The 16185-nt window shown below is 39.8% G+C and overlaps 1 protein-coding gene across 4 annotated transcripts in view; it reads right to left on the minus strand.

Moving 5' to 3' along the window:
* The window catches only part of pde10a (phosphodiesterase 10A), a 57732-nt gene that overhangs the window by 33908 nt on the left and 7639 nt on the right, over positions 1–16185 (minus strand). Inside the window, exon 1 of one of the 4 annotated variants that reach the window (XM_051425791.1) lies at positions 2376–2808. The exons of 2 other annotated variants lie outside the window; for them this stretch is intronic. In XM_051425791.1, coding sequence (XP_051281751.1) covers positions 2376–2439 — 64 coding nt within the window. In that variant the 5' untranslated portion in view covers positions 2440–2808. Of the gene's footprint in view, positions 1–2375; positions 2809–16185 lie in introns of those variants that run through there. One more of the 4 variants, XM_051425798.1, reaches the window with a different exon arrangement.

Raw genomic sequence — 16185 nt, forward strand, 5'->3', positions numbered from 1 at the left:
AGAAGACAAATCACAAAGAGAGACTGTTTGGCATGTGCTAGGCCCAGTCTGGAATTATTTAGCCATTCAAATTTGAATCGAGCTTTAATTTTCATATTCCAATCACATCAAGCAGTATGTTTTTATATATGCAGTGACTGCTGTGAGAAGTCCTCACTGTGTGTGAGAGAGAGAGGGCATGCGGTGGGGCAGGAAATGTCCAGCGTGAGCACTTCCTGCCTGACAATGCAGCCTTCTTCACTGAGTTAAGCAATTCGTCGACAACCAATTGGGTTTTGAAAATGCCTGGGAGATCACATTAGGGCTGACCCAGACTGACCTCCGATGCTGAGTGACCAGAACTAAACAATGCACACAAACACACATGTGTATATTTCCCTGCAACGTGAGGCCACAAACAGCTATAATATCCCAGACTGCTTAGAGTTATAGGAGCAACCAGGGTGTGAGTGAGCCAACATGTTGTCTTTGCAAACTGGAGTCTGTTTCTCCAGAGAGGACTGGATTTGCTGGACAGTCCAGCAGCCAGTCCCATTTCAGAGAGGACAAACAATAATAGGAGGATAAACCAGCAGTTGCTAGAAAACCAAACGGCACTTTTAACCACAAAAAAAAACCTCCACTCCTCTGTGTTGGATACATTTAACGTGATCCATCACATGTCTAATATTTGCAGAAAGCAGTCTATGTAAACAGTGCTATAAAAACATGCAGAGCAGATAATGCCGTGCATTCTAGTTCAGAAATATACGTGTTCATGTGTCAAAAAGCCTCGGATGAAGTAAAATCTAATTATTCTCTGATCTCATACCAGTCACAGGCAAACATGCCGTGAGAAGGCAAATGATGTGTCAAGTTAATCCTACATTTAAACCAGATTAATTGACAGCTGTAGCATTTGAAAAGAAAAATAGCATAAATGTGAGCTATGATACTCACACATAACGACCATTACAGCAAAAGTGGAAATCAATGATGACCTTTTTCTCTGGTCAACGTATTTGTGAATGACTTGTTTATAGTATTCAAAAATAGTAAAAGGCAGCTTAATACTACAGCTCATTCTACAGCAAATGTTACTTCAAGGTACTTGACTCTGACAGCCGCCCACATCTACTGTTGTTTTGTAAATTCAAAAAGTGTGGAAGCTTTGTGAAATCTGAAATTCTTGTCCTTTTTTGGTCAGTATGAGGGCGGGATACCTACATACTGTACCTCAATAATACATTCCATGACTGCAGTTTACTGCTATGTGCGTACTTTGGCATCACTCAGTCTCCCAGGCCCCAAACTGCTAACTTGTTATTACAGGGTTGCCACTAAAGGTCACTTGAGGTGCCACTGAAACAACTGGAACCACTGACATGAGTTATTCACAAGACTGTAAGTTCTGATCACAGGGATGAATAATTACAATAATTCCTAAAGTTCCCTCAGCAGTATTACAAAGATACAAAACCAGATAAAATGCCAAAATATGCAACAGGGACTGTAAATTCACCAATGTGTAGCGCAGACATGCCAAGAAAATCCCAAAAAGTTTATTATAGGTGAATATTTGGGATATTTAGAAAATTACCAATACATCCCCTAAACGTCCTGCATATTTTTCCTGATGCTGGTAGCAATTTCTCAATATATCAATATATATATAATAAATTCAATATAAATAGTGTTAAATTGCAAATTATACCTTCCTCTGACACTGGCTGAAAAAAGCTGACATAAAAAAAATTAAGTCTAAGATATGGAATAAGAAACCTATTATATTATAAGTGTTATATGAAGAGAAGTATTATAATGAATATAAATTAATTAAAACAAATACTACTTAAGTGTAATTAGAATAATATAGCCTACTAATTTAAGTAGGAATATTAACCCTGATCTCACATTTCTTCGGAAATATTTTTAACATTTATTTTCCTTAAACAATATTTAGACTTTCTATCCTCACTCCGGCGCAAGCTGTGGACTTCGCTTCTTTTTTGATGCCATGTATTACTGCAGCACTGCTGATTGTCCCCTCCATGACAGACCGGACCGACTCAAATCGGATGGGTTTCTTAAACCGGCTCGGTTTTATTTAAAATAAAAAGGAGTGTGGAGACACACGCTATATTTTCCTAATTACAGTCCTGTCCGGTCCCCCTCCAGTGAAGTCCCCACCCATCTAGATCAGCTATCAATCTGTCATTCATAAAGTTGAGGAGACACATGGGTAAATAACGTACGCCTGCAGGACCAAAATATGTCCATGTTTTCACGTTTTTCTGCCCTGCTACTGAAAGTAAAAGCTTTTTAGAATTTTAGCGTAAATTTCAGCGATGATTTTTGTATTATTCTTTAACAGTGTTGGTTAAAAGAATACCTACTTGCACCCAGGAAACAGTCCGTTAACCTTCTGAAACAGCTTGTTGAAGACGGACCATCTTCCATTTCGGATTGTGAGCGCAAAAGGAGAGAGGAGCCACGGAGAAAAGTGCGCCTCTGCAGCTGCAACTTGGTGCGTCTGGGTAAAAACCAAAACTATTCCAGTACGCGTTGAGGTGATGGTGTCCTCAATGCTTCAGGCTGTGCACGGTTTAGGAAGGGCAAGAAGAGCAGTGTGCTGCCCCCCTCCCTCCCCTCCTCCACCAGCGCTATGACCCAGCACCGCTGGCCGAGGTGTAGCTACAGTCGGCCCGCCTCCTCGGCGTGGTGGCTCCGTTGTGGATGTGCAGCAGCAGCAGACTGGGGGAGCAGAGACGACGACGCATAGACACAGAGAAATGGGAGTAAACACACACACACACACACACACACACACACACACACACACACACACACACACACACACACACACACACACACACACACAAACGGGGAGAGAGGGAAAGACAGGAGCGCGCCTGTGTCAAGTCAGCCACAACTACCAAGCAGAACTTCCTCTCTAATTTCCAGAATAAAAGCCAAAACGCTGAACCCTGTGTAAGGTGCTCTGTAAAATGAACATAGTGATATTTTAGAAAGAATTAGAGAAGTAGATTACACGTTGTTTTCCAGGATTGTCCCTCAAACAGACACATTTCAGTATGGTCCTGAAGCCTGTGGCTCAATGCGCATTTTTGATGTGAGATATTCTGGCAAACATTCACAAAGACACAAAAAAACACCTTAACAGAGCACTTAAAAACGTTGCCATCTTCTTAGTAATTAACTGATTGTTAGTATTTTCAAAGATTATATTCATCCAGTAAAACTTCTTTCCCAATAAACCAACAAATAATGAATTAATTAATTTAATTTGAAGGGTAAATCCTCCTCATTTCCGGTGTTTTGCGTGCTTGACGCGTCTGGGAAGCGCACTCTTGACGCTGCTGAACTGCTGTTCCTGTTCCTGAATTTGGCTGCGTAAAAGGGGCCGAGCCACATGCCCAGCACTCTCCAGAGACACGCTGCTGTTTCCTGATCCACGACTCTGTGGTCAAGGAGGTGGCAGCGACAGACTCCTGATTTACAGCATGGCAGGAAAAAGCACTGGAGCGTTTGCTATTGCATCCAGTGACTGAAAAGATGGAGCACAGAACACCGGGTTTAAGCATCTTGCTGTCCCACCGACGTGCCCTTCAGCAAGGCACTGAGCAGGCCATGCAACTCCTGCTCTTGAGGTGCAAGAGCCTATCTTGACCTCTGACCTCCACAGCAGAGACAGAGAGAGTTAAAAACCTGGATACATCTGGAGAGTTGGGTTGGGAAATAAGGCTGGTTTTATGAATGGCCTGTGTCCAACAAGCCCGTTCATTGAGCTCAGCCTTCCACCTAAAGCCAGGCAGAAAGACAACCATGTATGGTGCAACTCAGGCTAGTAAAAATAAATGTCATTATAACATTTGAGCACAGACTTTAATTTTGGTGCATTAGAAATACTGAATGTACAGAAAGCACAGCATGTATGTGTGAGAGTGAGCCAGAAAGCAGGGGCAGTCGAAACACGGATCATACCAACATCTAATTCGTCTCTTATCCAGCTGTAGATTTTACACAAGGTTCTTTTGTCTGACGTAAATAAGATTCCTGCCTTTTTCTTTCTCACTGTTGATATTTCAGCTCCTGACTTCAAATATCTGCAGAGACTTGCATGAACTAAAGGAATGTATTCAATTGATTTATTTCACCAGGGTAACTCAGTCGCACATTTAAATAAATTATAATTGTAAATATCGCCTTGATTTGGCACTATAAAATAAATCAATGTAGTCCATTGCTTTGAAGGCCTAACTCTACAAATGCCTGCAAAGACTGCAGTGCAAGTGAAATATTTAGACATGCTCACTAGAATCACAGAGTTATCTAATCCCATAGTAATAATAAAAATAATCTAATTAACCTCAAATTCAGGTCAACCAGATGAATTTCATTCTGCCCTGACTGGAAAAGACAATCTGGATAAAAAAAAAAAACAATTACAAGAATGATGTACAATCATTTGGATTCTACAAGGTTAGAATGGTACAATTAAGATGTTAAACTGCAGTATTACAACATGAGTAACACAAGTGTTAGTCAAAGGATTTCCTGTATCAGTTTGAGCACTTTCTGACGTCTTCAAGGACACACTCAGTTCCTGTTACTGTAAAGTTTCTGTCTTAAATCTAGGCAACGAATGCATCCCCACTGATGTTTATATTTCCACTAATAATTTCCGAGAAGAAAACAGCCACATCATTCATTTGAGGACACTGGTAGATCAAAACCATCCGGACATGTTACTAATTTTGCCATAAACATATGTTTATGGCACAAATATATATATATATATATATATATATATATATATATATAGAGAGAGAGAGAGAGAGAGAGAGAGAGAGAGAGAGAGAGCACTCATGAAAGATCTTAGTCCAGATTAAACACATAAAATATCAACATGCATGTAAATGATTCCTGGTTTCTAATCTGACTTTCTTTCCGTGTGAATAGTTTAAGTGACATCAAGTTCCAAATGAAGTGAGCTCCCTATCTCCACAACCTTTGTAGATGTGTGCTTGTGTTATCAGTGGTCACAGAGCACCTAAACAGCTCTGAGTCGGCAACATGATACAGCATAAAGTGTGCCAGACTCCCTCACGGCCGCCGCAGCATTACATACTGATCATATCGAGAGAGAGAGAGAGAGAGAGAGAGAGAGAGAGAGAGAGAGAGAGAGAGAGAGAGAGAAAGGTGTGGGAGCTGTGGTGAGTTACGTCAGCATGTGCGCTATCAGTCACTGGCATTCCTACACTCTCGAGCAGCTGGTCCATTCAGAGGTCACGTATAACATAATAGATTCTCTCTGACACACTCTGTCGCTTTTCCTTCCATTTTAGCTCGATGAGAAAAGCCCTTAAATGAAGACACAACTTGCATCAGCTTGCTGCCTTTTGATTCTTTTAAGTGTAGTGGTATTGCAATAAAGCGTGCATCTGTTCATTTGAAATGCTAATCTAATAATATTTTCTGATGCCCAGGAATTTGGGATGTTGAATGGAGGTGACGATGAAGGGAGAGCCAAATAAATTCAGACATTTATGTGAAATAAAACCATTAACATGCAACACATTGTCAGCCTTTTATTTGAGGATAGATACACATCCTTTAGATGCCATCTTGATTCATATAAAAGCTCCTATTTTCATGGCTTCAACTGTGAGAATTAATGACTTTTATTCTGAATTGTGAAACTTATGAGGATAAATGAAGAAGGTTGTAAAATTTTTAAGAGTAACACACAAATGAGAAGAAGCTCCCAGTTGATGAAGCTCAGAGAGTTCTGTCAGCTCCTCCGGGGCTCACCTCTGTGCATCCTCCCTGCACTCCCAAAGTAGCTTATGCATGGAAATTTAGATTGAAAACAAATGCTTTAAAAACGTTCCCTGCAAAGTTTGAGACTGGAAGTTTATGAGATTATGTGAGACGGTTATGGATGAAGAACTTATAGGGAAATACGGTAGATCACAAGGGATGCCACAACTCTGTCTGTGACCCATCAGTGAACCCTTCTGATCCACAGCAGAGCAATTGTTTTTATGTTTTAATAATTATTACCTAACAGGAAGTAACTGACCAGTTTGACTCAAATCAAACAGTTATTTTACCATTTTTAGATTAATCCATTTGGTATGAAATATATCTAGACCACTGACACAAACTGTGTATTGTACCAAAGTAATGCTTTTATCCACACGATTAAAAATGTACGTTGTTTGAATGTATGTATACATGAGATGTAGGAGTCTTATGTTAGAAAAAAATACAAAAGCCACAGAATGATCTCTGCAGATCTTGAACTGTCAGATATTTCCTGTCCTATTTTAAGTGCACAAAGCAAGCTGCTCTTTGTTAGGGACACATTGTTGGTTGCTAGAGAGCCGCCTGGCATCTCTGGTGGGAAAGTAAAGTACAAGTTTATCAACTCACTACTTTGACCCATGATAAATGTCCAACTAATTTTAAATTGTAGTAATATTCCAAACACAACTATTCAGTTGTGAGGCTACTCCAATACTATCACACTTTAGCATGTTGTTACTGACGCTGAATAGAAAGATACTGTCCTGAGCAGTGGTGGAAAAAGTGTTAAGATGCTATAAGTAGAAATACCGCACTGTAAAAATACTACAAGTAAAAGTCCTGCATTGTTACCAAGTAAAAGTTTGTAAGTGCTAGTATAAGTATCAAAAGTTGTATTCATATCAATTGATGCATTAATGTGCAAATAGCATTTTACTGTTGCTAATATTGACAATTATTTATAAAGGGCTGCAACTAATGATTCTTTTTTTTTAATTTGCTGATTATTTTCTCGATGTGAGCACAAAGTGACATCTTCAGATTGCTTGTTTTCTCCAACCAATAGTCCTATTACCCCAAATTATTCAGTTTAATACAAGGAAAGTGGCTGGAATGGTTTCATGTAAAAATGTATTTACTGTGAGGTAATTCAATCTATAATGGTGCATTATATTTTATAAGCTCATCATATGTATTTGTAACTAATAACTAATAGCTCTCATATAATTTAAGTAAAAAGGAAGAATAATGTACAATTGGAAATACCCAAATAAATACAACTACACTCAAATATGTACTCAAGTATAGTAAATGTACTTTGTTACAGTCCACCACTGATCATGGCTGATTGTGCTACTCTGGTAATAATGTAAGGAATATATATTTACAGATAGATCATACTGGTCAACAGATGAATTTTGTGGCTAAACCTGCATCACAGTATCTTCTTATTTATTTGGATACAGTTGGAATAAATGAACTACGCAACGCAGACCCCCCAAAAAAACTCAAAATGTCCACCAGGGCTCTCTCTGGCTTGATCTGTATCAATTTGGACAGGCAGTGCGCACTCTTTTCTCTGTCAACATTATCCTGCCACCAAATCCCATATCCATCTGTGAATGGATAGCATGTGTGTTACAGAGGGATTTATGGAAGTCAAAAAGGTGATGATGAAAGAAGCCGAAATCTCATCTGTCTTAATATGGGAGGTGTGTGTGTCACATGCAGTAGGTTCCTATGGCTGTTGGTGAAAGAGCAGCTTTAGTATTGTCCGCTGGGGGATCAACAGCTGACTGAAGAGTGAAGTGGTCGGCAGCCATGCTTAACTGTTCTTCCCCTCTCGGCTGTTTTTAGCAAACATCCTCCTGATGACTACAGCCTCTGTCTCCCAACATAAGAGCTGCACATCTTCAGACATGTGTGTGCTTGTTCACACACAGAGCCTTACCCCCTACCCCCACATTACAGACCTCATCCACTTAAGCACATTTCTGATTCAAGGCACTGTACAAGCTTTTTGCACGCTGCACACACACACACACACACACACACACACACACACACACACACACACACACACACACCCCAGATGTAAGTGAAACATTTACAGATCACATGCAAGCACACAAAAACATGAACACATATACACACAGGAGCATACTTACATCCACGTCAGCACACACACACACACACACACACACACACACACACACACACACACACACATATCACATGCGGCAGACACACACCACAGAGACTTCCAGTCCCCTCCCCCCAACTGAATAGTCTGTTCTGACAATCCACAGGACAGCCGGAGCATTGACGTCAGAGGCAGGCCCATGAAAATACAGGGTCCCTGGGGGGCTGAGGGAGTTATGCACATCTTCACAGCTTGGCTCGCAACTAGTTCAACAACCAATGAGCATATTACTGCCTCTGTTTACTCTTATTTGTTGGAAAATGCAATAATAATAATAAAAAAAAGAGGTTCCACATTTACACAAAGCCTGGCATGCACAAATTTGCATGCGACTGCAATGCGGATCATCTGAAACGTGACGTCAATGGACGTCATTGCACTGTGATCCATTAGGACAAATGGGAGATAGGTGCATAATTTAGGTTAATGGAAATACAAATCACAGCACATCATTACCTGCCCTCTGTCGTCTTAATAATTGCCATTTTGAATAACTGCTGTCAGACTGTAGTATATTAGACATACCAAGAGGAAAGGTTTGTTGCTCGCTCAGATATCACAGTCCCAGGAGAAAAGATGACATCTTTGTTTACCGCTCAATGTTCTGAACCTGTTTTTTTTTTGTCTTCTAAGACATCAGTGGGACATCAGAGCCATTAATCTCATTGTTCTCTCTTGTTCACCTCCTCTCACCTTTTGTCTTGTCTATGGCAAATTATGTAACATAGTTATTGCTTGTCTGAAACCAGATACAGTATGTGTTGCTTATGTTGTAAAAAAATGATCCTTCAATGATCATTACATTGTGGTATCAGTTTATGTGTGTGTTTAGATATCACAAATGCAAAAAGAAAAATGGGGGATGAATATAAATCAAACGGGATAAATATAAATTCAACATTGTTATATATTGAATACATTAATCATAAATAAAAGTACACAAATTACTTAATGTCAGAATACACTTAGGTTGTCCATTAAAAAGTTTACTTTTTCACATCACATAATCCAAAATGTAATAATTTTGAATTTCTCACTTCAGCACCACTCTCATATAGAAACATTTAGAAAATTCAGCCCTGGCAATTTTCATCTGGACCATCCTCATTTTTCCCCAACGTACCTTCTTTAACACTGTCACTACATGAGCTAGCACTAGCAGTATGACCTGCTGGGAGGTTCTCATGTTGCTCGTCCTCGGCAGTGGCTCATCTGTCCAGATTATTTCCTCCTCTTTTTCATTTGATGCCGGCGGAGTGGAATCATCACTGCATCTAGCATGATTTTGCATTGCATTGGCACTAGCTCTAATGTTATTTTTGAATAATAAATCTATTAACTTAACATTTTGCAGCATCAGCTTCCTTTATCCATTTCATTTGTATTTTGCGATTTGAAATCCACAAATCTTTCTGTCTTAATTATTTCCCACTTGATCATTGACATTACATAGATGGACGCATCCACTTAAGACTACTTCAGTGCACTGTCCTAAAAGGTAGCCTACTGACAATTTTGGGACCGTGTAACCCCCAATCTGATGGGCTGTTCCATCACCAAGTGGGCCATGACCGGAAGTTGAAGTTTCCCCAGTTTTTTCCCTACACTCCTGGTGGTGGTCTTGCGGCCCACTAGGTTGCCCAGCCTATCAGGTATTTTTTTTTTAATTGTTTCCGTCATTAGCTTGTAGGCTAAATCAAACCTTTATTGCTTTTGTTTCTCACAGATAATGGCAACCAAAACCAAAAGGGAAAATACAATGAAGCATGAATGCAGTGGTAAGAAGGTTTTTCTCTGCATTACATGTCATCTGAGACTATTCCTCACTCCAATGGAAGCATATGAATTGGTCTAATCACCACAATGCCACCCCCTTCTTCTGGATGTTAAGAAAGTCCATCCAGAAGGTGTTGAATTATCAATGACACAACAGAGATCATCTGGATGGTCAATCTAGTCCAGGGTTAGTACATGAGTCCCTTAGTGTCATAGGGATCTGATCTGGGTTCACTGTAGCTGTAAATGTGTAACCAAGAGTTTTACCATTAGATGATTCTTAGAAGCAGAAGCAGAAGCTTTGACGGTTTCCTCTTTGTTGCAATAAAGCAAAATCTGAATGCAAGCTCTCAGTAACATCAAATGTACACTTTAAATACGCATTTATAGGTGATGCTCCACCTCTTTCCATCCAATCCTGAAGAAAAAGAGGGCAAAATAATCTATTGTGTTGTAGCTGGTTTGTCCGACTGCAGAGGAACCAAGTCTGTCCTATGAAGACCACAAGGTTTACCTGCAAGCTCCATCTCCTCCACACAGGAGAGGTCTGTGAGACTGGAGCATCTGCACAGTGCATATGTAGCCCACAGTTTTTGGCCTGCACAGTTACCACATGTACTAACTCGCCTGCATCTTGGAGGAGTTCCTTCCATGTGGTGAACATGGTGACAGGAAATTAGGAGTCCAGTGCAATGGAACCATTAAAGTCAGGCAGATTTTTTGTTAGTATTGTCACATCAGTGGAAGCACTGTGTAGATTACACAGCAGGGATTACATGCTGTGTCCCCAAGGGCAAGTGTCCACTAATAAAACTTGGCTCTTCAGCTGCCTGCATGTCCCTCCAGAAGAGGTACAGCGCTGGCTTGTCAACAGGAAACAGGCTGATCTGGTGAGGGTTGCCTTTTATGGACTCACAGACAGTAACAGCATGTTCAGGGAACCTGAGGAGGATGATGGTCCTAACTTTCATTTGGGGTGGAGCTGATTGAATGACTGATCTTATTTGTAACACAGCCCTGTTATTTCCATTATGGTGTGTTATGTGATTCTGCTGTCTGCTCTGCTTCCTCTACAGTTATCTAAGACACACAACAATCGTGCTGCCCTTTACAGCAGGCCTCTTGCTAAGAGCTGTGTTGCCCGAAAAGCACAGCTTAAATGGGAGCATGAAGAGTGGCTGTCTGGGTCCCCGAAATGGCAGAGCTGGATACCCCTCCATCTTTGCTATCCTCCAGTGGTGCTCCAGAGTTTAAGGGATGATGACTCATAGGACCGTTGCAGACTGATAGGACCGACTAACTGAATAATCCAGCCTTTGGTGCGGGCTACATACATTAAATACCAGAGTCTAATTCATGCTATACACAGTTTTATCAGTCTCCATTCCAGAGTGTATATTTCTGATAGTTTGTTAAACAGATCTCTCTGAAAGGCTGGAAAGTGACATTGAGGTATTCTATTTGCAGTCTACACTAAATGGATTAGGGCTGCCAACATTTTCAAAGTGTAGTAATACCACTTGAAGTAGTTTGCCTTGTGATCCAACTCCACTATCAGTTTGACCTCTGACCTATTGATCTGTCTGTAAACTCAGCTAATAATGTTAGGTTCTTCACTACAAAAATGGAGGATACCAGCGAGCAAAGCATGGAGCAAAGTCACAAAGCAGTTGTCTAACTCTACAACGACACAAATCTGCGTCCTCGCTTGTTAACGTTAGCTTGCCACCCACGTGAGGCAGCAGAGCGCAGGCACCACAGACGTGTGGAGCAACATTAAGTATATAACTTCTTCTGACTGCTACTATTCGGCACACTCAGCTTTAGCATACCCCTTGCCAGAAAACTCGTATAAATGCCATCACTGATAAGAAAGCAAGGATATCCGGCCAATTGGTGTATTGTGCATTGATGTGTGTCCTTTAATATAGTATATATATATTTATGTTATGTTGTAACGTGTGGTGTCATACAGTTGTACGATGTGGTTTGGGATTACTTTTTCAAATTAATTCAAACTAATTGCGTGTCAATTCAAATTAGCTTGAACTTTGATCCTATGTACAGCAGAACTTTGTAGCACTTTGGTTAAATCAAGTCCGGCAATTATCTGGTCAACTCCTAGTCAGACCAGAACTAACAATGGTTCAGTCAGTCAAGCCCAAGCCCAAAACAACAGCAACAATACTTTACTTGCAAACACATGATGAGATGTCTAGATGTGGTGCCTACATTTAACTTAACCCAGTTTAAAAGAACTTTGTTGCTAAATGAGGCATTTTAGCACAGGTCCAGTAGAGTCTCAACAATTGTCATTACACTATATAATCCCTAGTAAATGAATCTAGTCAGTAAAGGTGAATGATCGTGTTCTTTTCCTTGTTCTTACTCGTTGGTCTTGGCACTTATAATCACCAAAGCAAGTACTAGACCTAGGAACATGGTGAAATAGCCATAGCGAAGTTTGACTTAACATGTAAATTAGGTCTGTAAACTGTGAAAGACGTTTGAGTGGACAGTTCATGTCACAGCTCACGTTTGTTTCTCTTCCGTATAAATGTAGCTAAACTTGGGTTTTGTTTAAAGCCCATAGCACAAGTCTGAGTACTCGTGTTTGTTGCTCAATGGGACTTTTTCCCAGATTGCAGCAATTAACTTGGGGAGTACAATGTTGTTATACAACATCTTGTAATTAACATCCTTTAAGCTTTACCACTGAAGCTTCTTGTGGTGAAAAGAAGCTGTTCCCACGTGGAGGTACATGGCAATGGGAGAGCAAGGGCAACGAAAATGACCACTGCACATTGGGAGAAACAACAAAAAAAGGAAAATAAATAGTGAAGAAAGAAATGGTAATGGTGCAAAACCCAAAACACTGAAGCTACAGTTTTATAATGATCAATGTAAAATACTAGTATTTTCATATGTGTGTAATTTCACGAACATTTCTGATATCTCCAGTCATTGAATTTAGAACATTTTACATATTGTTTTTGTGATATTGATCTCTTTTAGTTATTTGAATAAAAGTTAACATGCAATAATTGTGCAGTTAAACAGATTTTATTTGTGTTTTGAGAAGTAAACTAGTTAGAACAAGAAATCTTATCAAAAATATATATATAATTGACATTATGCAATACATCACTGTCATATTGCTACTGTTTCTTGTAATAATTCAACAATGACTGATGAAATTATACATATGTTACTACTGTAACATATTAAGTACTGCACTGTGTAGCACCAGAAGAATGACGTCTTTGATAAGAAATGAATGTTTCATTTTATACCAATTTTATGAGCAAATGTTATTCTGAATGATTAATTATTTAATCCCTGCAGGGAAAGTCTCATATCATTTCCCATTTATCTAGGTCAGAGGTCAGGGCAAACAGTAGCACCCCTGAAAGCTGATGGATATTCTTGTGCATCACTGTAACCTGAAGAAGGTCATGTCACTCTAGATGGTATAAAAAGCATCCAAACATAAGTGATGTAGGTTTGTAAGGCAGCACTCGGAGCAGCAGAGCGTACTCTAACAGCAAAATGAAGCATTTGTAAATTCAGAGCACTGCCAGGATTCCTCTGCCTAAATTCAGAGCTTCAGACACACTGTTAGCAGACAATGTGCACAACAGTACATCTCTCATACTAAATGGCTTGTACAGTACTTTCTTTAGGCCTCAACTGTGGCCTTTTAATCTACTGCTAAGGGGGTTCTAAATATTAAGGAAAGACTAAAGAAGTTTATTAGTTAATCTTTCAACAGAAAAACTATTAATCAAACAGATTTAACCTAGCGGGATGCATTTGATGTGTGTTTTTAATCTTTCAAATATTTTGTCCATTTATAGCTCGTTCACTACATATACATGATTGCAATTAACTAAACTACACTGTGCAGTTGGTGGAGAAAATGTAATGACGTGATCCACGATGAACATATTTCATCGCACATTTCAACAGTTTTAATGCAGCAGTCGACTCCACCAGTGGAAGCCTTCTTCTGCTTGTGTGCCACATGCTGACAAATTTAATGTGACCGTATAACACCTCTAATGCTCTCAGTGGCTCACTGTGATTCAGACCTCGCACTGCACAATTAAATTCAAAAGGAAAGAGGATTAACGTGGATAATATAGCGAGAAATAAATGAAAGAAATGTTGATAAGGTTTCAATCAATGCATGAGAGAAAACAGGGGACGTGCGTTCGGGGAGCGCACAACAGACAGGTGGTGCAGATATGTGATGTGGAGCTGTGTGGAGCGCTGCAGTGGAGGGAACTGCAGAAAGCACATGAATCAAAAAAAAATTTAAATGGGTGAAAAAAAAAAAGAAAACGTGATGAAAGAAGTGTGCAGGGTGAGGAAGGGGGGTTGGTGGGTGTATCTGCGTCAGAGCTGGAGCCAATGAAGTCAGAGATGGGGCAGGCTCGAGCAGGAGACGCTGTTACTGCCACTCACAGCACCCGCCTGGGCCTCATGTCCTCTACGTCACATAGCTGGCACAAATTATGCCTGCTTGAACATTTGTCACACACACACACACACACACACACACACACACACACACACACATATACACATATACACACACAAGGTAAAATGGAATTTATGTGCATTACACACATATATTGTGCCATTCATGAAATTTAAATTAACAGCAGCAGACGTGTAATTTATTCTCTTCAAAGAAATATAAAATAAAAATACAGTGCTAAAAATATTTTGTCATTTTTTGCACCTTCTATAACGTCAATCTGTTCACCATGTTTATGTATTTAGGTAAATGCAGCATATAGCCCAATGCAAGTGCCAATATTTCCAGAGGAACCAAATGGCTTTCTTGGGTCAGAATCAAAGGATGAATTGATAATAAAGCAAACAGTCCAGAATTATATAATCTGTTCTATTTATGCTACAATACTAAATAGTATTTGTGAGGATTTGCTCTGAAGTGTAATTAGAAATGAAATCATTAATTATGGACTTTCACCCAAAATGCAGCTTTACTGTAGTATTTGGTAATAAAATAATACAATCATAAAAAAATGCAGCTTAAATAAACAGTCATATTTTTTCATATATGCAAATGCAAATGCAAAAAAAAAAAACAACACACACACAGCCCAGTATTTACACACATACACTCATGCATCTCTCACACATGCAAATCCTGGTTATTTAGATTAGCGGGCAGTGTTTCTGTTGGCACCACTTCTGACCTAGATTATCACATCCGTAATTCTAGAGGATGACTATGATGATGAGCATGTGGTCATTGGTCTGTGGAGGGGAAAGAGAAAAAACAAAAAAACAAAAACAAACAGTGCTCATTGGCTTTGCTGACGTCACTAAGCCATGTAAAACGCTTCACTGTGCAATCTTCCCAGTGAAACTGCAGGCAAAATAGGAGGTCAAATGTGTCTCTTCAGATGTGCACATGAGGGCTGGCACGTGTGACCATGTGTTGAGCACAAAACACAAACACACACACACACACACACACACACACACACACACACACACACACACACACACACACACACACACACACAGACAGCTGCAAATATTGTCCACATAAAATGAAAATGTAAAAATATGAATTCCAGTGTATCAGCTTATGATCCATATTTTTAAATTAAATTGGATTTTTATCAATATATTGGCAAAAATATGATTCAGATTTTGTTTGTTTTTTGTGCTTCTGACACTGTTACAGCAACAAGAGCAGCAGCTGCAGCTCTGCTGGCAGGATGCACATCCTATAGGTGATGATGCAAGCAAGGAGACATGAGCCATGACCTCATCAGCTCCCCATCAAACCATCACTCTGCTCTCTACCTCACACACACACACACACACACACACACACACAATGATGGGTTACTACTGACTTTACAAAAGGCCAACACCCTCCCTCAGTGCCATACGATGCTACCACTGTGCTTGTTGGACACACACATGTGCTGATCTCCGAGCTGCAATGCTAATGCCGTCCTGGTCAAGCTGAAGCCTTATAAACATACAGGCGGATCATTACTTACAGCTGAGTGATGTCACACAGCCTGTCAGTGTGTGTCTCTTGTGACGGCGTATGGTGTGTATACAGTGAGGTGCTGCTGACTGACTGTTTGACTCTGCTCCTTGTGCAAGCATTGCACGTGGACACGCCAAGAGGAAATTATCTTTAACACAACAGCACAGTTCACGGTGCCAAAAAAATTAATAATTAAATTTAATGCCACATTGACAAAGAATTATTATATTTAAATGTTATCTTAACAATATGAATAAAACTGGGCGAAAGTGGTGCAAAGTACAATTAAACATCTAATCAGCACAACCTAATTGCATAGTTATATAAAATGTGCAAACACTGTGTTTTTCAT

Source organism: Dicentrarchus labrax, unplaced genomic scaffold (genome assembly GCF_905237075.1).
Source record: "Dicentrarchus labrax unplaced genomic scaffold, dlabrax2021, whole genome shotgun sequence".
In the NCBI taxonomy this organism is placed as follows: domain Eukaryota; kingdom Metazoa; phylum Chordata; class Actinopteri; family Moronidae; genus Dicentrarchus; species Dicentrarchus labrax.